This window comes from the organism of the source record quoted next, unplaced genomic scaffold, assembly GCF_019419815.1.
Source record: "Pyrus x bretschneideri cultivar Hongxiangsu unplaced genomic scaffold, Pyrus_bretschneideri_v1 Contig10, whole genome shotgun sequence".
In the NCBI taxonomy this organism is placed as follows: Eukaryota; Viridiplantae; Streptophyta; class Magnoliopsida; order Rosales; family Rosaceae; genus Pyrus; species Pyrus x bretschneideri.
The window spans coordinates 9,332,701-9,357,862 of record NW_025999391.1 but is presented as its reverse complement, the minus strand read 5'-3'; the positions used below and the strand labels follow the sequence as shown (position 1 = coordinate 9,357,862).

The 25,162-nt window shown below is 36.8% G+C and overlaps 1 protein-coding gene and 1 pseudogene across 1 annotated transcript; one reads left to right on the top strand and one right to left on the bottom strand.

Moving 5' to 3' along the window:
- The first annotated feature begins 408 nt into the window (after nt 1–408).
- LOC125470354 lies at nt 409–499 on the top strand (annotated as a pseudogene).
- Nucleotides 500–17,849: 17,350 nt separating this feature from the next.
- Nucleotides 17,850–18,477, bottom strand: LOC103964171. Its single transcript, XM_009377074.2, has one exon. It carries the CDS (start codon nt 18,474–18,476, stop codon nt 17,904–17,906), a length of 573 nt encoding a protein of 190 aa, XP_009375349.2. The 5' UTR covers nt 18,477; the 3' UTR covers nt 17,850–17,903.
- Nucleotides 18,478–25,162: the final 6,685 nt, after the last annotated feature.

Here is a 25,162-nt window from a genome sequence, read left to right as displayed (position 1 = left end):
CAATAATTGCTCATTGACCATTGCATGGGCATTTATCGCCCTAGGGGGCGGAGTTGCTCTTAGGGGAATGCATATATCCCAGTTGCTAATAGCATATTTTCGCCATATAAATTGCATAATCAAAATTGTTCAAGTTCTTGATTTTATTTGAAGATCATCCTTACAAAAAAATATATGAGTCTGAGATCAATTAGTCATCTAAATGTATATAAAAAAAATTGACAGTGTGAATACCAAGTAACATATTCATGATGAACTGTCTATTTATTGGATACATTTGAATTACTAAGAGATCTTTGATTCTAATGTTGTTTCTTATGATCTTCAAATGAATATTAAGAAATTAAACATTTTCGATTATGTCATTTATATGCCAAAAATACATTATTCACAAAGAGTGGAATAGGTATCCCCTTTGGGGACATATGTTATACAAAGAAGATTAGTATAGCTCCTACGCAAGGATGACATGCTAAATCAAGAAAAAGTCCAAATGCTTTTATGAAAAAAAAAAAAAATGAAATAAGTTCATTCCCAACTGAAAATTCAAGTATTGTCTTACACTTATCTTAATATTTTATGTACGTGCATGGTCGAAACTTTTTAATTATCCGTCAAATTATTGTCAATCAATTAATATGCTTATCAACTACATCGATCATTTTGGAGCTGCCAAAAAAGTGAGTGCCTCAAGGCACCAATTCGTTATTCACCCAGTATTAATATTATGATTTACTGGTATTTATTGTTACTTGTACTTGATAGGTTTAAGGCTCTAGACACATATTTATATATTTGTATTGATTTTAATGCTCAATTAGTGACTCCCGTTGTGCGGTCCAACACAATCTCACGCCCATTAGAGTATAATATCCACTTGATCACTCTTAAAGTAGAATATTGTTTAAAAAAAATATTAAAAAAAAAAAAAAAAGAACATGGAGGCCCTTTTTTTTTTAGCTAGCAAGAAAGTATAAATAAGATCCTCGAATGACCTTTACGCCTATATCTGGTAATTTCTTACACGACCTGTTAACATGACATGAAAATAACAGGTTTTGGGTCAACACGATAACTAATTGGGTCATTACCGGGTCACATGCTAAGAACCTGTTAATAATGGGTTCTTAATAGGTTTACACAAGGATAACACGCAGGTAACCCGTTTCTACACATTAAGAAAAAAGTTATATTGATGATTTTAATTTTTTAAACTACTAAAAAAACTTACTATAAAATACAGTAGTCATAATGTATATGACACACCTCGACCGAAATCAACGTGTGACGGCCAGCATGCCTTGATTTCGGTCAGGGTAGTGTAACATCCCACATCGTCTAAGGGAGTGGATTCTATAAGCCTTATATGTATATTTCCATCCCTACCTAGCATGAGGCCTTTTGGGAGCTCACTGGCTTCGGGTTCCATTGGAACTTCGAAGTTAAGCGAGTTCGTGTGAGAGCAATCTCAGGATTGGTGACCCACTGGGAAGTTCTCGTGAAGGCATGGTTGGGGGCCCAAAGCGGACAATATTGTGCTACGGTGGAGTCGAGCCCAGGATGTGGTGGGAGCCTGGGCTAGGATGTGACAATATATGTACATGTATATGTATATATTGCACACTAAATATGTATTATTGTATTATTATTCTATATAAATTTAAAAAAAAATAAGTTTTATTTATTTATTTATTTTGAAATTATACTATAGGCGAAGAGTGAGATTAAAAAAATTATAAAACACATTAAAAATAAAATATCAAGTAAATTAAAAATATCAAACAAATTAAAAAACTATAAGTGTGAAAAATGTGAAAAAAAATATGCAAACGATCAAGAGTGCATCCTCTATCCTTTTAGGGTACATCGTTGTTTGAATTTTTTTTAAACCATACAAATCCTCATGAATAGTATTTTCAAGGGAGTTCAAAGTAGATAAAATTTATAATCATTAATTTGCAAGTCTGAAAAATGTGAAAACATATATAAATGCTCGTGATTGCATTATCTACGCTTAGACGATGGATACATGGTCATTTAGATTTTTAAAACCCTTCAAATCTCATGAATAGTGTTTTATTGAGTGCAAAATTAATATATCAAACCAAAGTTCCAATATCATTTCCCTTGGTGATTGATGAAAATTGAATGGTTTTATTATCCAAAACAGGCAAGGTTCCTCAACCTTGAACACAACTCCCTTCATTTTGCATATCCTTGAACATTTGGTATATAGTGGCAATTTACTAATGTTTTTCCATTTGGCTCTTATTTTGGGGTATGTAATACTTGAAAGAAAAAAGTTTTTTTTTAATTTTATTTTTATGTTTTGAAGTAATATTTATGTGATAATATGGTACGCATATACTAATTTAGTATTATATTTTCCTTTTTTGTTTGGGTCAAATTATGTTTTTTTCATTTTCTTTATTTATTGATTTCAAATATATTTTCTTTAACATATAACACGCCAAGTCATATTACTTAATAATATTAACGGGTGGATTTCGAGTTGGATCATATTACCCGTTTACTTTAACGGGTTTTACACTACACGACCTATTAAGATATCAAGTATGTCATGAAAACGACACGAACATGAGTAATACGACACAAATGCCGAGTCTATTTACACCAAACATATCAGCATTTAACCTAGAAATGAACTCCACAGGAAAATTAGCAAACCAGACACATGTATGATCATATTTATCAAATCAAGACTGAAGCAATCTAGGCTGATATGATATAACCATCTACATGAGTACTTGATTGGTCAAGGATATGTGAATAATGAAATATGCCCATATGTGTTTATGAAGAAGTCATATTCCAGAATTGAGATAATTGAAGTTTATGTCGATGACATAAATCTCACTAGGACTAAGGAGCTTGAGACAACTGTCGCGTATATGAAGTCAGAATTTGAGACTAAGATCTTAGGAAAACTTGTCACTACCTTAATCTAAAGCTCGATCATTGTTCGGATGACATTATGGTCTACCAATCAAACTACACCCTAAAGGTGTTGCGATGTCAAAAGGCTAGATGCTAAACGAGACTCTTTTTGTCTTAAAGACGACGAGGAAGAGGTTTTGGAGCTTAAAGTTCCACACTTGAGTTCAATTAGCGCTTCATTGTACTTAGCTTAGTTCATTAGATCAGACATCTCATTCATTGTGAAATTTTTAGTAAGATTAGCAATGCACTGACATACAGACACTGGAATGGTGTGAATGATCCTTCGTCACCTCAAGAGTACTATGGATTTAGGCTTATTCTATCCATTCTTATACTCAAGTAGAGCCGCTACCCCCTTCAGTTCTGAAGTTGATTCTTACCTTGCTAGTTATGCTAACGCATGTTGTTTATTTGACTCGCATAAGGCACGTTCTCAAATGGGTTATGTCTTTACCGTTGGAGACACCGCACTATCTAATGTCAAACAAACAGACCTTAGTTGCGACTTCTCCAAACCATGCTAAAATTCTCTCCTTTCATGAAGCTACACATTAATGCTTTTGTCATGGAGTTGTTGTTGAGTATATTCGAAGCACTTAAGGATTTTCTTTTGTCATTGACGTCCCTACAGTGACCGATAAAGACAACACCGCTTGTATCGACCAGATCAAAAGATGATACATTAAAAGAGACAATACTAAACATATTGGGCAGAAGTTTTTCTTTTTACATCAGCAGTAAGAGCATCAAAAGATTGAAGTCAAGCAAATTCGTTCCCAAGACAATCTTATTAATCTCTTCATGAAGTCATTGCAGAAGTTCATTTTTCAAGAGCTTGTTCAAGGAATTTGTATGCTTAAACGCTTAAGTTACAACGTTTGTAGTTCTCATTGGAAAGTTTTGTCAAACACAGGGGGAATATCTTGAATATACATAATATACTCTTTTTCCTTACGATTAGGATCATTTTTTCTCATTGGATTTTTATTGCCTGATGAGACACCGACTCTGGGTTGTTCATGCCCTTGTGTGTCCTACTTGCGTCCTGCAGACATTAAGTGTTGATTTATTGCATTAACTCACCTTACTCTTTAGACTATGAGTTTTATCCCGTCTTGGGTTTTATCATAGCCAGGTTTGTTAGAGTTACTTCTTATATGTATTCCATATTTGAGACTTGTGTTTACTCATTGGTGTCAACTTGATGAGACAACTTCATGAACTACTTTTCCACCATCGGTGAAGACCTGATGGGCACCATCTACTTGAGTGATTACACACTCAAGGGAGAGTGTTGCAACTCTAATTTAATTAGGAGTGTGATTGTGTAGATCTTAGTAGGATATTTTCTAGCTCTTTTCTATTAGACTTTGCATTCCTTGTAGGATAAGAAAGCCCATTATGTTTACTATAAATAAAACACAAAACGGTGAGAAACTGCACCGCAAAAATATCCCAAACTCTCTTTTTCTCTCTTCTTCCCCGTGTCGTACCTTCTCCTTATTCCTTCACTAAAATAAGCCCACACCAGCATCTTCAATATATATATATATATATATATATATATATATATATATATATATATCCATTTGATATTATTTATCTTTATTATTAGTATTGTAACAACAAAAAACTGTTTGGGTTTTCAATTCATTCAAATGATGCTTATTAGTTCAATTTTAATTGATGTTTTGCTGTAAGTTATTCATGAAGTAGGAATATGCACACCAATGACGGTGATGAGTCGATGATAATAATTTGGTTTTCATGAAGGGAATTATTATTGACACTCTAAAAATCTCATTCTACACTCCTAACTTTCTATATTTGGAAAGAAAAATATACTTGTGAGGAGTGTAGAATAAGATTTTTGGAGTGTCAATAACATTTCCTTTCATGAATTGTTAATTTTTATTTTTGTTACTTCAGGCAAAAGGGATTTGGGAGAGAGACGAGAAGGAGGGGAGGGGAATTCATGTGGCGGCATGATAGACAAGATTACAATTAGAAACTAAAAATTGAACGCTATTTGAAACTAAAATTTTTTAATTGTTATTTGTTTCATACATTTAATTTTCTCGCTTCTTTCTCCTCCCACTCACCACCCTCCTTTTGGTTCTTCCACCCCTTCACTAGCCTTACAATCTAGTAGTATATTCTTTTTTATTTTGTAAGTGAGAGTTTGTAAGCTTGAATCTTCGTTTATGTACTTTAGCTAGCCATAAGGGAAGGGGTAAATACCCTAAATTCATGCAGTGGCATGATAGGCAAGAGACTGCAATTTGAAACTAAAAGGTTTTAATTGTTATTTGTTTCATACATTTAATTTCCTCATTTCTGTCTTTTCCCGCTCACCACCCTCCTTCGGTCATTTCACCCTTCACTAGTCCTACAATCTAATAGTATATTCTTCTTTATCTTGTAAGTCACTACTAGGAATAACATCTTGGGCGACAAAGGGGAAATTGTCATGCAAACGGAAAAATCGTCGCTAGAAACATTGGGCGGTGAAGACTCCGTCATGCAAAGCTTATGACGTTAGGCATTGCGTGACAGAGAAAATGTCTTCATCGCGCGAAATGAAGATTGCGCGACGCAACTCATGGTCGTTGCACGTGTTGAGCAACGAAACTGGGTTTTGACCCCCCAAACTCTTGCGTGACGGTGGTTTAGGGTTTAGTCCTCAAAGTTTTGTGCAGCGGAGGTTGCCGTTCGACCCACGAACTTTTGCGCGACGGATATAGAGGTCGTTGCAGTCAAATTTTAAAATTTGTTTTTTAAGTAATCTATTATTTATTTGTAAATTAGTTTTATAAATATTTTATTTTTTATTTATTTTTTCATTTATGTAAAAGTGAATTTAATGGAAATAAATATAGAAAAATGTAAAGAAGAATATTGAATTGAAAAATTATTGTAAATGTACATACAATGGAAAAACGTATTTTTAAATTCTAAAACAAAACTGAAAAAAAGAAGTCCTCGACGTCACAATCGTCAGCTAGTGGTGTTGTTGTGTTAGGGGGTTGGGAGGTCGTAGCTACTGCGACGGGGGGTTGGGAGGATGTAGCTGCTACGGCGGGGGGCTGGGAGGTCATTTTTGGAGGTAGTTCAACGTCGGGGAATTAAATGCTAGAGGTCATTACTGGGTCCTTACCTAGTAAAGTTGCACGCGGTGTGGTGTCGGATTGCTGTGGTTTTGAACCAGAGAATGACAGAGAGACAGAGAAACCGAGGGAGTGCAAGCGAGAGTGCGAAAGAGGGAGACACTGAGATTAAGTTTGAGATAGAGAGATAAAGTTCGATTTACAAACGAGAGAGAGAGAGAGAGAGAGAGAGATGAGCTTGGGTTTGAGACAAATATTTGCGTTAAATGAATTAAAGGAGCCGACTTACAAACCCGCCCAATTTTGGGAAAAAAATCAAATTTTTTACATGTTTGCGTGATGAAGATGTTTTAACATTCATCGCGCAACCAGTTTTAAAAAAAAAAAATTGAATTTTTTAATATTTGCCCGACAACTATTTATAAAACGTCATTGCGCATAACTGTAGATTTAACTTATTTTTTGGTTTAAATAAAATAAATAAATTTTTGTTTAATTTAATTTTGTTACAAATTTTAAAGGAAACTTTTGTTTGTATACAACAGTTTTAAATACCATTCAATACATTTAATTAATATACATCACAATTTTTCATTAATCCTCGTATGAACTAGAATAAAGATCATCACTATCGTTAGATTCAAACTCCCATTCCTCCTCGTCTGTAGACACACCAACATCGTCGTTCGTGTGCTCGGGTGCATTGTATCGCGTTAAATCTGCGAGGTCAATCATAATGAAATCGATCAGTATTTCGATTTTAGGACCTCTAGCTACCTGATACGATTCTTGTACAATAGTCATATATCGCAGTGTATCTGCACCAAGTGTCGTTGAAGTCTCCAATTGTTGGTTAGCAATGTCACCATAATCGTCATCGGTAGCAAGATCTCGGTCCGCAATATCATACACCCTTCTGTGCTCAATCTTCTAAACTAATTTCTATCCCCTTCCGGCCTTAAGGTCATCTATATAGAAAATTTGTTTAGCCATCGTTGCCAAAATGTATGGGTCGTCATTATACCAACGTCTGTTAGTGTTCATCGATAGCAAACCATCATCTTGCTTAACACCTCCAACCCGATATGGGTTTGTATCAAACCAGCGACACTTAAAGAGAATAACTTGACACCGGTCTTTGTAAAGCAATTGCACAACACTTGTGAGTTTTCCATAGAAATCAATGTTTGCAAACTTGATGCCATTTACATGACAACCGGAGTATAATTCTACGCTTAGGGGCCTAATCACCAAGCTGTACAATTCTTCACTGTAAGTGGGCGAATTAATTTCCTTCAATTTCTTCACCTAAATAAAAGAGAAAAAGATGTCGTGTTAGTTTAATATTTAAAATTATGCAAAAAACCCAAACATGAACAACATATAGTTTCACAAAACCATCGAGGAAACAATTCATTATGCTTTTTGGCATATAAATGTGAAGGATGTTCCCACTTCATCAACTCTTTATGCTCATCTAGGTACGTAATTGTCTCGTTACAATTGTTAAGTACAAACCGATGTGCTACCTCCATGTCCTTTTTGTCACACGCCTCCCCTCTGATTGGTTTGCCAAATGGTCGTGCAATTTCAAAAAAAAACATAAATTTTTTCAGTTCTCACACCACCATCATTATTACATTGTTGTCTATTGAACGTAATCTCAACGTATTGTAGGTACATTGCACAAAATGTAAGGGACTCAAAGCCGACCCATGCCTCCATGAACTAAAGTATTTATGACGATTATATACCTTTCAATCGGATACATCCATCGATAGTTGACGGGTTCGGCTAGAAATGCCTCATCTGGTTAGTGAATCATCACGTGGATCATGCTTGTGAAGAAAGCTGGAGGAAATATTTGTTCAAACTTGCATAGCACTTCAATAATATCGTCGCACAACTCTTTAACATCGGACTTCCGTAAAGTTTTTGCAGTTAATTGAGAAAAATATCTCGCCAACAACATAATCGGCTTCATCACGTCTTCAGGCAAAAGGTGTCAAATTCCCACCAGGAGAAGACGTTGAAGTATGACATGACAATCATGACTTTTGAGGTCAGAAAACTTGCCTCTATCCACGTTTGCACAACGATTGATGTTTGAAGCATACCTATTTGGAAACTTTACAGAAGATAGAAACTGCAAAAACTCTTTCCTCTTATCTGGTTTCACCGAAACAATATTTGCTTATTTATGGCTATGTCTCCGTCCCTCGTCATCCATAAACCCGACCCAATGCCCATTTTTTCCAAATCGGTCTGAGCTTTTATTGTGTCCTTTGTTTTTCCTTCGATGTCCAGTATAGTTCCGACTAGTGTATCAAACTCATTTTTCTCAACATGCATTACATCGATGTTATGTCTTAATTTTAATTTGGACCAGTATGAGAGCTTGAACAACCTCATCTTGTGTGTCCAGTTTAGATGTGTGTCTGGTCTTGTCCTAGTTACGTACTTGCCCAACCGAGCAAAATCCAATCGATTCACCTGAGCCAAAATTTCATCACCGGACCATTCTCTGGGTTTTGGCCAAAGCTTTATGCCATTGAAGAACTCTATCTCGTTCTAACGCCACTCGCGATCCTGCGGCAACCACCTACGATGCCTTAGGTAACAAACTTTTCCCGCGTGCCAACTAGACATCATGTCCTATTTGCAAACTGGGCATGCGTAGTAGCCTTTAGTGCTTCACCCAAACATCATAGCATACGCAGGAAAATTGTTTATAGTCCACACCAGGACTGCTCTCAAAGTGAACATCTTCCCGATAGATTTATCGTATGTGAGAACACCGTTTTCCCATAATTCTTTTAGTTCATCGATCAACGATTGTAAATATACAACAATACACGTGCCTGGATCTTCGGTTATTAACAACATCATCATCATAAATTCTTTTTTCATGCACTTCCAAGCGGGCAAATTATACAGAATTGCGAAGATTGGCCAAGTGATATGGTATTGGTTTAGAACCCCGAACGGATTAAACCCGTTTGTCCCAAGTCCCAATCTAATGTTCAGGCGCTCACATGCAAATTTTGGGTACAGTTGATCAAACACTTTCTAGGCTTCTCCATCTGCAAGATATCTCATAACATCGTCATCCACCCATCTGTCCTTATGCCACCTCATGTCGTTTGCAGTGTGCATCGACATATATAATCGCTGCAACCTGGGCTTTAATGGGAGATAACGCAAAACTTTTGGTGAAACCTTCGATCTTCTATTCTGAGATGTCATTTTAAACCGCGACTCATTACATACAGGGCATTTATCCAACACTTTATTCTCTTTGTAGAACAAAATGCAATTATTTTTACACGCGTAATTTTTTCATATCCCAATCCAAGACCACTTAACACCTTTTTTGCACTTTTATGATCTTTAGGAAGGCAATTGTCCTTTGGAAGCATCCTGTTGAAAACCCCTAAAAAGTAATCAAAACATTGGTTTGACATACGAAACTTTGTTTTTCCATGCATCAACTCAACAATGGCCGTGAGCATCGAAAATCCTTCGCAACGGGGGTATAATTCTTGCTTGGCAGTTTTTAATAGTTTTTCGTATTTTTCGAATGCTTCACTGTCCATGGTAGGAGGGGCGCCATCTTTTACTTCCACATTCATATTCGAACTAGCGGTTGGAAAAGCATCATTGATAATGTCCATAATTTGATCATTTGGATCCATAACAGAGTCAACTGTATCCACTGCTTAGGTAGTGTCGGAGGATGAAGCATATTGTATTTGTTCTCCATGATGATTCCACATAGTATAGGCTTCCATCATCCCATTTCTCACTAAATGGTATCCAACAGTTTCAAAATATTCAATCATTAAGTTGTTACACTTTCTACAAGGATATTGAATTTGAGTTGAACTGTGGTTGTTTGCAATTGCAAAATCGATGAACTATTTTATTCCATCCACATATTCATCAGCACATCTGTTAGGATTATGTATCCACTGTATGTCTATTTCGCCTGCAAACAAAAAATTTTTTTTACAAGCGTTACAACAACTTCAATTATGACATGCCACCTTATGCCTCCGGTATGGGTCCTAACTCATTCAAGAATGCACAGTTACGTGTTATAATTTACGGTTCCAACACATTAGAGTTCGAGCGTGGGAAAAATTCTACAGCATCTCCCTGCAGTTCTTCAAGTGCACCACGTAGATACAAAAAACTACGAAGCACCCGAGGAACGCAAAGAGATGCTACCATATATCCCACGCTCAAACTCTAATGCGTGAACCGCAAACTACAACATGTAAATGTGCAATCTCAAATTGTCCAAAAATTTGGGACAATTCAAGAATTAATTGGACCGCAATCATGCTTTCGCATCCATTCGTGAAATCCAACTAATTCTTAAATGAGAAACTAAGCTCATAAGAACATTGCAAACGATTTTTTCTACATCCATACAAAAATGGTTGCATACAATTAGATAAACTCACAGCACCTATAAACTACATGCAACACAATTTAAATGAATGGAAATTAATTAGATAACTTAGTTAAAAAAAATGATACCTCAAACTGTTGGAAATTGCACCATGGGAAGGTAGCTGCCATAGATGTTTTGCAGCTTCTACATTTTTGCAATCTAGTTAAGTTCAGTAAAGTAAAAAACTTTTGCGCGACACAACCATTGTCGCGCAAACCCTTGGGCTTCAACATTTTTGGCGGCATTGGACTATGATTTCTTAGGATTTTTAACCCTTTGTGCGACAAACAACAATTCGTCAAGCTTTTTTTATTTTTATTTTTTTTTTTTGGGGGGGGGGGGGGGGACATTGACGTGGCCTTCAACTTTTTGCATGCCTTTGGGTTTTTTTAACCCGTTTCGCGACGAACGATGGTTCGTCGCTTGTGTGGTTTTTTTTGGAATATTGACAACATTTTTCCATTAACTCTTCACATTTTTTCAAACCACATACATATTTAATAACTAATTCCATTTGTGCATATTTAATTAATATACTTACTTATTAAAATGCATTAATTTCATTCATAATAAACATCAAGTACATATTTAATAAAAAAATTTCATACTAAAAAAACTTAAAATCCATATATAATTATTAAATAAGCAATAATATTAAAATAAGAAATCCTATTCTACTCATCCACCGGCACTTCTTGTTCTTGTTGTAGTGATGTGGAGCGTTGATTATCAAACTTCCACTCCCAGAATCTCAACTTGAACACATTGTTGATAACCTTCATCAGATTTGGGTCACTTTTGTCAATGTCCCAATTGGCCTGTCATGCAAAAATTAACAAATTAATAACACACCCCGACCCAGAAAGTCCACTTGAACCATGAATCGAGCTGTGCTGGCCGACACCTGGAAGGTGACGAAGCCATAAAATGTGATAGTGTATAAAAAGTGAATAAAATTATTAATACCAGATTGCACTACGAGTGGGAGCGAACCCATTTCACACGCGATGTCAGAGCATAAGTAAGGTACAGTAGTGTGGGTAAGAATCATACCCTCAGACATATCCAACAATACTAAGATTCGCCACAGATTCTTGTCGATACAAACTCAGCAGCTAAAACCTGGAGGGCACCAAATAGAAAGTGTGAGTAAGCAATAAAACCAAGCTTCCCAAAGTTATTACCTCTCTAAAAGTAATGCCCCTAAATGTAAAACCCGTATCGTTTTCCATAAGACAGTACAACATATATACATATATCCAAACCATACTCAGAAATGACCAAAACCACGGTTTGCCATCAACTCCACCATACATTAATAAGTAGGCCAAATGAACTAAATCAATACAAAGTGATATATCGGTCAGAGTCATCTAAATGACATGTACAACTTATCCATATCTCATCAATCATGGCTAGCATATAAGTCGGAGTCACCTATAGTGACCTGTACGACTTATCCATATCTCATCAATCTTGACTGGCCAATAGCTCAATAAGTATACCTGCACACGAATCGGAACCACCTAAAGAGGTCTGTACGACAGGACTGGGTGTAAATAAATACGCTCAAGTGCTATGATCATGTGAAGACTGGGCGAATAATCACGGGTCACCTACGAGTCGGAACCACCTAAAGTGGTCTGTACGACAGGACTGTGCACCTACCTTGGATCCAAGGTGAGCGTAAGGTGCGGGAGGTGAACATCACGTGAAGGACTGTGTCCTGGCAATGGGCGGGAGCACTAACATCGGGGTGCAGGTTTATGAGTTCTCAATGCATCTCAATATAACATGTGCACTCATGGCAACCAGTACGACAGTATCGAAGTTGCCTAACACATAACTGTAGTCATGCTATAGCGCAATCGATTCAACTAATACCATAAACTCACCTGAACTTACCTGGGTGTCATGAGTTCACCTTTGCACTTGAAAGCATTCCCAATAATTATATGCAAGTAATATACATATGGATATACCATGATACAATCTAGTACTCAACCATGTTGTAGCATTTTCAATTATAAACAATACGGTGTGAAGTGTACAATCAATAACGCCCTACTCTCGAATTACTTATTTTCAGCGATAATTATCTATGACAACCCAATTAACACTAATTTAACTAACTAATTCACAAAACTAAAACTTGCCTTTACCAATTTCCTTCGCATTACTCAATTTCCCAAGCAAGGCTTTTGTCTCAAATATTTTATGGTTGCATCTAACGTCTCGTTAGACTGCTTACGTACCCTAAACAGGGATCAAGCCATTCGTAGTTCATATAGGTACTTCAAGCATTCACAATAATTATATGAAGGTAATATACCTAATCAATTTAAAAGTATCGATAGAACTCTCAATAATATGTACGATAAAAAGGAAAAGATCCACTCACCTGGAGTCCACGCTATGATTCTCTAGCGCACGCATCGAGGCGTCCTGAATGATCGGTCCCTGTGGCCAATTATCAAATCACATCTCAGAACTCTTATCCGTAGAATACGTAATTCACATAAAACACAACCTCAACGACATTCTAAAATAGTTTGAGACCCATTGACCACAAGTCAACCGTCGATCAAAGATCGACGGTAGGGTTTACAACCCTGTATAACTTGACCCGGAAGATCCGCATATCAGATTTCCGATCCGCATATCAGATTTCCAATCCGCAACTCCCAACGATCCACAATATGTTTCTAGAATAACATATTTAAATTTCATTACGATCCAACGGTCAGATCTCCGCCAATTGCTTAAAACAAGTGGTCGTGAACATTTATTTTACTAACTTACAAATCCAATTCAGGAAGATCCGTAAGTTGGATTCCCGATCCATAAATTCCTATGATCTTTAAATATTACGTATTATAATGTATCCAATTTTGGTGACGATCCAACGGTCGAATCATCAATTCCCATTTTTATCAAGTAACGTATCGTAATGAATTTAGGTTCCAACGATCAACCTATGTCATTCAAATGACAAAACTGAATTCAAGACATTCAACATAGCCTAAAAATAGCATTGGCGGCTCACTGGCCACGCGTCGCCGCGGGTGGCGGTCAACCGCCACGACTCGCCGGAAAATCCAACTATTTTCAAAAATTACCAAAATTTACAGAAAGAAAGATCTCAGTGAGTAGAGTAAACTTTATACCTGTGGCCAAGGCCAAATTGGCTTGGAAGTACCTCAATTTCACCAAAAACGTGCGGAACCCTAGGTTGCAGGTGTGTTCAATCCGACTCCAAAACAACTCCGTCGTCCAAACCATTGCTTGGGCTTTGTTCTAGGCCTCAAGAGGATGCTATGGATGGTGGAAATTGAAAGAAATTGCTTCGGGATTGGGTGATTCGAAGCCAAAGCCGCCGCACCCCTCCTTGCGAATTTCTTTATTTTCAAGGCCAAATCTCTCCAAATTTGAGATGGAATGGTTAGAGGGAAGATTATGGAGGAGTTCTCAAGAGGTTTATGAAAGCAATTCGTCGGAAAAATGGGTGAAAATCGTCGAAAAGGGAGGTGTTTGCCGACCGGGTTGAAAACGGGTTGCGGGTCAAGGGAACCCGACTTCCCCTCCTTCTCCTTCTCCCTCCTTTCCCTCCTGTTCTCTGCTCTGGTTGGTTAGTGTCCTCATCTCTCATCTCTCATCTTTCCCCGATTGGGCAACCTGCCCAAATCTCTTTTTTTTTTTTTTTTCTTTTCTTTCTTTTCTCCATTTCTGATTGGGCTTAACCTTAAATAACCAATTTCTGATTAGGGATTTAATTTAATTAACACTAAACCTTGAATAACCAATTTCGAACGTCTGTAACTATACCGTTATAATCCGGATTCGCAAACGGCTTTCGCCTATACGTTCGTACCAACGAGTACTACGAGGATATGCTAAAAGAATAAGTCCCACATCTCTCAAGTCGATGGTCAACGGAAGTCAAAGTCCTTGCCTCTAGGGCAATTTCGTAAATTCACGCTTTTAAAAATAAAATAAAAACGTAAAATTTGGAATGGGTTGTCACATTAAAATCTCACTATTATATTATATTTAACAAAAGTATTTATTATTTAACTAATGAAATTAGAACAGACAACTAACTCATCAATCATGTGTATCTTCAGCTCGTCGGGGATGGCTCTCCAAGACTCTCAATCCACATCACATTTGGTACGCACCATTGCTCCTACGTCAGACGAAAAGCTGGAGCGCTTATCTGAATTCACAACCCCTATTATTTCGTCCGCAGTGATTCGATAACGGCTCTTTCCATATGTGTGTCGGACCAGTACCGTAGCTCTTTTCTTCTTGTCTATCAACAAAAAATAATTTCATAATACTAAAGCTAAATAAAAACTTTATACAAAATGCAAAAATTTCAACGCAAACCTTTTCCAGAACCTTCTCCATCAATTGCCTTTTTGATGAACGTGCATCTTTGTTGCCCGTCATACCAACACTCAAAGAACCAACTGATTATAAGCACCACAATTGCAAAGCGTTTTCAAAATGAATTGTGAAGAATAAGGACAGCATAAGCGCATATTTATAGGAAGGTTTGGAACTTTGCGTGATGAAATAGTTGTCGAGCAAACACATGCAATAAATACCTTATTTATTTCTCTGATTCAGATGCACCAAATACATTGATCTATAATTGATGACCCTTGCGCGACAAAACGTTTGTCGCGCAAGACTTTGCACAGCGACATATTTGTCGCGCAAAGGTTGTAGCGACGAACTTATTGTAATTATAAGGTTTACATAAACATAGATATCTATGTTTACGTAAACTTTATAATTACCAACAAATTTTCAGTTATAATATATATTCTAAAAATAATTACTACCTTAAATAAATTGATATTATATTCCATTCAATTAATACATTGAATAATTAATACTTTAAATAAATTGATATTATATTCCATTCACTTAAACGCTAAATCATTAATACCTTAAATAAATTATATTTTATTCCATTCAATTAATACCTTAAATAAATTAGTATTATATTCCATTCAATTAATACCCTAAATAAATTGATATTATACTCCATTCAATTATTAAAATAACCAATCATAAATTAAAACATAATTAAGTCGAAATACATAATTTATAAAATGTACCTTAAATTTAAATATTGTCATACAAAAGATAAATTTAAAACTACTATTTCGATGGTCCTGGTCCATTCTACAAGACATTGTAACGCCACCTATTGTAACCTCCCTCCAACGCATCCTCCATCAACTTCAGCAACAGCTCTTTCGGCTCATCATCAAGAGTATACTTACACTGTTACACATATATGCAAATAATTAATTCTAACATATAACAAAAATTTTCACAAAATTAATTATTGATCCATCAACAGTATACTTACTAATAATTCATCCATCACCGCCTTCTTCGCATTCTCCGGCACATCTTTCCAAGAATGCCACTTTGCAGTAAGACAATTGTTCCCCATGGTTACAACAATCGAATGCGCGAATTGAAAATGATGTATCAAATCATTCGGGTTGGTGTTGGTCATGTTATCATCCTTGTTTTTATTCTCCATCTCAGGACGAACAAAATTGTGAAGAAAAACGAGAGGAGAAGGGTATATTTATAGGAAGGATAGGGTCTTTGCGCGACGAAGGCTTTGTCACGCAAAGACTTCACTAAATAGTTTCAGATTATGTTGATTCAAATGCATTGAATGCTCTGAAAAGTGAAAACTGACTGTAACTTGCGCAACAAAGCCTTTGTCACGCAAGTGTTCCTCAGTTTCCAAAGTGCTGAATGTCTTGCCCAAGAAAATGAACAAGCTTTGCACAACGAAGCCTTTGTCGCGCAAAGATGCAACATGCTTTGCGCAACGAACACTTTTTCATGCAAAGATATAGCAGGAAAATCTTCATTGCGTGTTAGGTTTCTCACCCCCCAAAAAAAAAAAAAAAAAAAAAAAACCCGTGTTTTTCTTGTTAGCTTTGCGCGGCGAACATGTTTTCTATCATCGTGCACAATGTTTTGCTCGACTAAGTTCTCCGTCGTGCAAAGTTCACTATCATTGCGTGATGAAAGTTTGTTCCTCGTTGCGCAAGGTACCATTGTGCGACGGAATTTTCTTTTTCGTGCAAAATTCTGTCACGCAAGTAGTTTTTTGTACTAATGAGTCAAAGTTTGTAGTTTAGCCGGCCAGATTCCTTTCCCCAATATCATTCTATAATGAAAATGTTTATATTGACAATCTTATCATGATCTAGACTAGTTGCCGGTAATAAAATCTTACCCCTAGTATACGTGTCGTTGTTTCCATACCGTCTTCTAATTGTACCATTTTTAGTTGGATTGAAAATGAATGAGTTTTTTTTACCTTTGATAATGCATCTCTACCATCTAAGTTGGCCACAATTTTTCTTTCTTCTTTAACATACTTTGAAAATAGTGTTTTTGTTGTAGGCCTATTTGATTGAATGATTTAGGGTTTAGAGAGAGAGAGAGAGAGAGAGGAGCCGGCCACAATATAAGAGAAGAGAGATTGATTTGATTGTGAGATGCATTTGATTCACCCTATTGTACCTATATTTATAGTAGTAGAATAGGAAAAAACCTTTCCCTTTAGGATTACAACATTTAATAGGTAATCTAGTCCTAATAGGAATATAAGATATTTTCCCATATCTCCTAGGATTTACACAATCACATTCCTGTTCTAAATATGACTGCAACAATTTTAATAATTTTTCTTATTTTCTTTAGCATACTTGTGAGTGAGAAGTTTTATGATCGATTCTTGCTAAAAACAAATTTGAACCACATTATTACTCATGTGAATTCATCCGCTTCAGGTGAGGCTTGACTCACTCCCTATACCCCTTTATTGTGGATAATACGGATTGTTAAAAACAATTAAATAATAAATAAATAATAAATAATAAATAAAAAACACTGACCCTCTAGAGCAAATGATGGCTACCTTATAAATTGGTAGTGTTCCTTCGTTATATTAATTCGTTTAACCAAAAGTTTTTTAAAGTTTCCTCGCTACTTTGTCACTTTGTACTATTGTCTAGTGGTATTCTTTCACTTATAAGTGAGAAGTCTCAAGTTTGATTCTTGCCAAAGGTGAAGTTGAACCACATTATCACCGCAAGCCCATTGTAAGGCTCAGCACACTCCCCCACCCACTGTAGATACTATCGTTTGTTTAAAAAAAATAAAAATAAATCGTTTGTTAAAAAAAATCTTGAAACAATCTTGAAACGTTACCCTAATAATCAACTGGATAATCTCAATTTCTGGCAGGCACGTAAATGAAAAACACAATGCAATTCACTAAGTTCTGAATTAATATATAAAAATGTTGATTCCAGTCTACAACATAATTATGCACCCTCCTCTATCTTCTCATCCTCCTCTAAAATTACACTCAACCTAGTCGTATAGCTACCACTTCCACCACCACGGTTATAGCGGCGCCCTCCTCTCCTTCTTCTCCTCACAACTTCAGGACGTCTGACTCCATCGCTTATGCCGCTGTCACCACCTCCCATGGCCGCCATCCGACTGGTCTTCACATTCTTCTTAATAGTAAACACAACTGGACTGGCACTTTTACACCCGCCTCCATATCTCCGTCTCATATTTGTAAGCGCCAAACTTGCCCTAACGGCCAAAGCAGCCATCTGCTCCGGTCGAAGTGGTTTTTTCAGCCAACTCAACGGTAACACAAAGTAAAGCTGACCCAACTGAAGCACTTGATCCCCATCAACAGCACCAAAAAAGCCTCCAAACTCCATGTCATCTGAGTCGCATATGAAATGCATGGGACTGACGTTCATCATCTGCAATGCATGTGAGACCTTAATCGGTCTCGAGAATTCTTGAAGCTGCCCGTTTTGAAGAATCAGCTTGGCTGTAGCTACAGAGATTGATTCGCATGAGTTGCAAATCCCCATTAGGCAATGATTCGTTTGGCTACGGCGATTTTTGGAGGTTAATTAAAGGAAGATAAAAAACGCGTTTGTTTTGTTTATTAATTAAATAATTAATTCTTTATAATCAACGATAAAGTTATGGGACATATATTGTAATATTTTTTTGTCAACTATTCTTTCAAATTTGGATCCGTCCCCATTTTCAACACTGTATTTTGGATACGATGGAAATATGTTTTACTTTTTGGGCATTTAGCTTAATTTAATTGTGAGCACACATTAAACATGATTCAATTGGTTCAAAGAGGTGACTTAATTATTTGTAGCACACAGCGGACTAGACGTGTCCATTAGTTGTTATTTATTTGGTGCTACATACACCAAATTCAAGCATCAAATGGTGTAGAACCATTTAATATTTTTATTAAATTATTAAAATTTAACTTGAATTAAAGTTCAAATATGATTGGTGCCACAATATTTAGTGCACAAATTTCATATAAAAGATGATAATCTAGTTTTGACAAGTATGTTACGGTGATGGTTAAAGTGTAAAATTTGCTTAAGTGTGGCTGAATATTCTTTCTTCGTTTGTGTTTGTTTGTTTTTGGTTCATCTGCAGCCAAGTCACTTCGATGAACTTGTTTAACCTCACACTTGGAACATTGCTCAAATTTGGGTTAATTTCACTCCCATTTTAGGATATATTGTGTTTTCACGAAAACTCTTCACTTTGAGAAATTATGTTAACACCTCTAAAATTTCAGTCACTTTCGAATAACTCATTTTGCAAAAATCCATCTAAAGTTGTTGATATCAGCATGAAAAAAACTTCATAAGGACAAATTTTACTATTACATAAAGGTGCAATTTTTTTTTTATGTCACATACAACTAAGTGGTCCGAAAAATCTACAATTAGATCGTACATGTTAGAATCTAATGGATCTTGCATAAACCTGATAGCACTGAGTGTGACATAAAACTGTAGTGAGACTCCTTATAATGAACTATTTTATATTAGCATAATGCTGAATGAAGCCCACTTTAAATTTTAATATTAAGAGTTGGTTTGGTATTGCTGTGCTTTGAAAAAAAACTGATTCTACTGTGCTGTGAGAATAAACAGCTGTGAAATAAAGTAGCAGAGTGTTTGGTAAGCTTTTTTGTAAAAGTGCTTTCGAAAAAAAAAGCAGTATTATAGTGTTTGATAAACTTTTATGTAAAACAGATGTGAAAAAAAGCTGGTTTTTCAAAGCTGGGTTTTGCAGCTTTGTGTTTTTGGCTTTTTTTTCATCCAAAACTATGAAAAAAAGCTGAAGCTGAATGTTTACCAAACATTTAGCCACTTTTTTTCAGAATCACCTCAGTACCAAACTAGGGCTAAATGACTTATGTACCCTATTGTGTATTGACAATTTTGAACTTAATACGTTTCAAAAAAATTAAATACATCTCAAATCACTTTTAAGGTATTATTTATCTTTTCAACTATCAAAACCTCTCACAACCTTCATTGTTGAATAAAACCCTAACCAATGAAACTACAAACACATTGGTTGAGAAATTATTTTTGATGAATGGAACACAAAATCGATGTTTTAAAAACTTCACATTTTTGTATTGTTTTTGTGATTTCAGCAACATTGATAATTATTTGCCTATTTTTGCTACGTTAGTTAAGTATCTCCCTTCTTATTCATCTTTTAGGGATTACTTTTTTTTTTGTTAGGTGCCTCCCAGTTGTCATTTTTTTTAGCAACAACGTCTGTTGCTCTAAAATTGCTAGAAGCCTCTTTCGCTTGCAGTTCTCATACCATAGTAAATTTGGTTGTCATTAGAAGGGATTTACTCGAGTTAACGGTGGAATTGAAAATAAGGAATAGGGTATGCACATCCAGTATAATATGCATAATTAAAGAAAATTTGCCAAAATTAAAAGCTTTATTGACTAAAGCATAGGATTAGTGAAACTACATAATGTTGAATGGCCACATACGGTGTATTGATTAAATCCCAGTTGCCATTTTTTGTCAAAATTAAAAGTTTTATTGATTAAAGCATAAGACTAACAGAGAACAAGTGACACACCCTGACTGGAGTCGAGGTGTGATGGCCGTCACCTGAAGGTGATGTAACCAAAAGTGTAAGTGATATAAAAATATGAATAAATTAAAATCAAAACTATAACTTATTTTAAACTAATAAAGTGAGTATGCAGTTGTAACATCCCACATCGCCCAGGGGAGTGATCCTTATATGTATATTGTCATCCCTACTAGCACGAGGTCTTTTGGAAGCTCACTAGCTTCGGGTTCCATGGGAACTCCGAAGCTAAGCGAGTAGCGCGCGAGAGCACTTCCATGATGGGTGACCCGCTGAGAAGTTCTCGTGTGACTTCCCAGAAACAAAACCCTAAGGGAGTAGTTGGGGCTCAAAGCCGACAACATTGTGCTATAGTAGAGTTAAGCCTTGGATGCGATGGAGCCGAGTCGAGATGTGACAATTTGGTATCAGAGCCACTCTGCCGTTCGGTGCGAATGTGCCGACTAAGACGTCGGGCCCCTAACGAGGGTGGATTGTAACATCCCACATCACCCAAGGGAGTGATCCTTATATGTATATTCCCATCCCTACCTAGCACGAGGTCTTTTGGAAGCTCACTGGCTTCGAGTTCCATGGGAACTCCAAAGTTAAGCGAGTAGCGCGCGAAAGCACTCCCATGATGGGTGACCCACTGGGAAGTTCTCGTGTAAGTTCCTAGAAACAAAATCGTGGTGGCATGGTCTAGGCCCAAAGCGGACAATATCGTGCTACGATGGTAGTGGTGGGTAGAACTAGGGGTGGGCAAACGGGTACATAAATCGCGAGTCGGGGCGGGTAATCAAGGTTTGGGGCGGGTACGGGTCAGCTCTTAATTTTGCAAAACAGAAACTGGGCGGCGCGGGGCGGGCCTTTGACATTTTCGGTTTGGGCAGGTTCCAAAAGTATAGAAAAATGGGTACCTGGACCGGCCCGTTTGTAATTAGAATGGATGGATGAGATTGAAGATCATCTCTCCATCCAATCTTAATCATTGGTTTTAGGTTTCCTCGTCCTCGACTTATCGAATTCGACTCTGTCACTCTGTCACTCGAGTTTCTCTCGCTGTCTGTGCATCGTCCCCTCCCCTCCACCACCCCGACATCACGACGGTCCTGACAACCACCACGACAGCCTAGCAACTTCGACGGCATCTAAGACTTACAGAACCTAGTCACCCCACCACCCATCTTCTTGATTTGTCACCTCTTTCTCAGTCTCACAGGTAAAAACCAACCTCTGTGTATATAATTGATCTGCATTTCGAGTTCTCTGCTTTATTTCGGGTGTTAAATTCCTAAATATTATGTGGGTCGAGTTTGATTTAGTTGTTTTTCGGCATTTCGTTGTAATCTGAATCACATGTTGTGTTTTTAGGTCAATTTTATGTGATTAGTGTCATCATTTTAAGGATTGGAATCTGATACTCAGTCTCACAGGTAAAAACCAAACCCCCATTTTCTTCTATTCTTTATCAAATTTTGTTTTAAAATCAATTGAATTAAACCAGTATTTGTATGCAAAATGTGGAATTCGTATTACAAGTTTTAATAGGAATGTAAGATGTTAGAAATGTAAGTTGTTACCATTGTTATTCAACTTTTTGTTAGGAATGTAAGCTGTTACCACAGAGATGATAATGTGGAGGGTCTGATTCTTTCTAAATAGAAATGTAAGTTGTGTTATTTCTAGGGTGTTAATTGTGCTGTTTCTTTTCATCCTTTTTTCTGGTAGTTTATTAGTCTTGGTTGATGATGCCTTGGGGCATCAACAGTATTATTTCCTAGACAAGTTTGCAACCTTAATGAAAAAAATGTGCAAGAAAGACAGAACAAGGCATCTTCTTACTTAATAGTACCATAAGTCTATGTTAATTACAGTGAGATTATGAGAAGGGTGCCCCATTGACTAATTCATTTTAGGTACCATAAGTCTATGTTGATTACAGTGAGATTCTAATCATTCTTCTTATTCTGGGTTTTTTCAGTTTGCCACATCTTTAACATCAGATGATATTGATCAAATACAAAAGTTTCTTGACACTGCTATGAGTTCAAGGTATTCACTCCATTCTTTTGACTTTTCAAGGGGTAAATGGATATGAAAATTAGATATAGTAATTCGAATTTGTGGTTCTGTCATATATTTGCTAAATACATTATTTGCTAAATATATCTGTGCAGCTGCTGTGTGATCTGTGTTCAAACTGTACTATTTGGATGTGTTGTGCAAACTGTACTTGTGTCATTGATATCATTGTTTGCAACATACAATTGAGCTATACAGTGGCTCTATCGATTATATCACCACCCTGCCCCATCTGTTACTATGTCTCCCTCTTTCTCTCGCATTTGGATTAGATGTGATCTGTGTAGGGAGTAGTGCAAAATCTACACTGCACTGATATCTTATAGTTAGGAATCAGGGAATGAACTTGAATCTATTGCAAATGTGAATTTGCTAGGATCGAATTTGACTTTGTGCAAAACTGCAAATGTTTTTTTTTTAATATATAGAAAAATAAAAAAAAATGACAAGGACACGTGGACTGGCCCATTTCAAATGGGTCGGGTTAGGTCCGATTCCTATATTGGACTCTGCTATCGCCAGCCCCGCCTGTCTCCTTTGCACCTAGGTCTGGTCCGGTCCCTTCAAAATTAGGCCCGAGCCAGCCCATGCCCATGCCCACCCCTAGGTAAAACCCAAAGAGTACAAATATTCAAAATATAGATAACAAAATAGTGCAATCAGAACTAATTATAGTGCTTAAAACACAACCAAGAAAGGCTCCCTACATTTATTTTTGATATGTCAGAATCCGCCGGAGTTTCCTCGTATGCCACAGAGAATTTAGCTATCTAAGACCTGGAGGGGCGAAAAACAAAAGAGTGAGTGGGCACAAAAACAAAGGTTTATAAAACACATTTATTTTCCAAACACACTAACCCCTCGCTGTAAATCATGTATAGTTTCCAGAAAATCATACTACGTATAAGTATGAAAACGACTGTAAATAACAATGATGCCAAAAATATGCCAAACTACAACGTATAAGTATGAAAACAACTGTAAATAACAATGATGCCAAAAATATGCCAAACTATAGTATCTAAACAATAGCATAATGAAAATAGGTTGCTCATCAATTTACACTAGCACACGAGTTCATGCAGATAGTTTCTAACATGAACAGGATTGTGGTGTAATGTATAAGTACGCTCTAGTGCTACAATCACATGAAGACTAACGATAATCATGGTCACCTACGAGTCGGAGTTATCTAATGCAACATGTACAACAGGACTGGCACTTACTTGGATCCAGGATGAGCGAGCGGTGCAGAGGTGAACATACACGTGAAAGACTAGCCCTAGCCCCAAGCAAGCATTAACACAGGGGTGCAACAATGATGAGCAGACTACATGCATAAATATAAATATGCCATAACCATTCAATAATTCTCGTCTACATAATAAATGTACAAGTCCATCCCGTAGGATTATTTTGGCATTTCACAGCAATATAACATTTCTTATAACATATTTAATCATGGCATAGTAGGCGTAATATAAATCTAAAAACAACAGTGGCATGATATGCATAAATCGATTCAAAAGCATTTGTGGAAACTATAAGGTTTATATATATGAGAAAACAAAATGCCCACTCACTAATACGTGGTCGGATCGTAGCCTCCTAGCCTCGCTTAACCTTGTACATCCTCGAGATAATTTTCACCTATATGTGAAATAACTAAACTAATAAATTAAATAGGACATATTCAAAAAGGCTAGGTAAATCTCCCATACTTTGCTCAAAACGGAAGGTTTGAATATACAAAAATAATCTACATGAAGTCACGAATCCGTACGTGTCAAGTATTCACCGACCAGAGGCCAAACGCACCCTCACGAGCCGCCTAGCCCATGGCCACACGCGCGCCCATGTGTAGGCCACGCACCTGACCGAGATTGATGGACGTTAGGAATATTCCGTCAGAATTGACGAAATATTTCGTTAAGTAGTAACAGTGTTACCTGACGACGTTAGAATATTCCTTCAACTTTGACGGAATATTCTTCGTCTTCTCCGGTGACCCTCGCCATCCCCCACCATCTGGTTCACTAAAAACTGAGAAAAATTTTAAAGCTTCATATCTTCTTCATTTCTTAACCATTTTCGATGAAATTTATATGGAAGTGAAGCTAGAGAAGAGAAGAACAAGTATGTACCTTTTCTAAGTCCAAACATGGACGGGAAATGGCTTGAAAAAGCCTCGAAAGTCTCGGCCTAACTCGACTCCTCAAAACCATGTGTTTCGACGTGGTCTCCACACAAAACTTAGCCTATGGACTCCAGGAAGTTGTATGGATGCTTCCACAACCTTCAAAACTTTGTAACTCAGCTGGGATCATGTCGGAATAAACTCGTCCGAGTCGAAGCTTCCAAGTTGACGAGTCAAAACTCAGTGAAGTTTTTCAGCTCGATCTGTGAAGTTTTGACGTTGTTCTAGAGGGTTACAAGGAATGGGAAAGTTTTGATGGGAAAGAAAGAGAAGAGAGAGAGAGTGACGGAGTAGTTTTTTTATTATGGGAGAGGTGTGAGGAGAGGTTCTGATTGGTTGTG

What these genes read in the sequence shown, in the direction of transcription:
- LOC103964171 (XM_009377074.2), bottom strand. Translation starts at nt 18,476, where the DNA reads ATGGGGATTTGCAACTCATGCGAATCAATCTCTGTAGCTACAGCCAAG.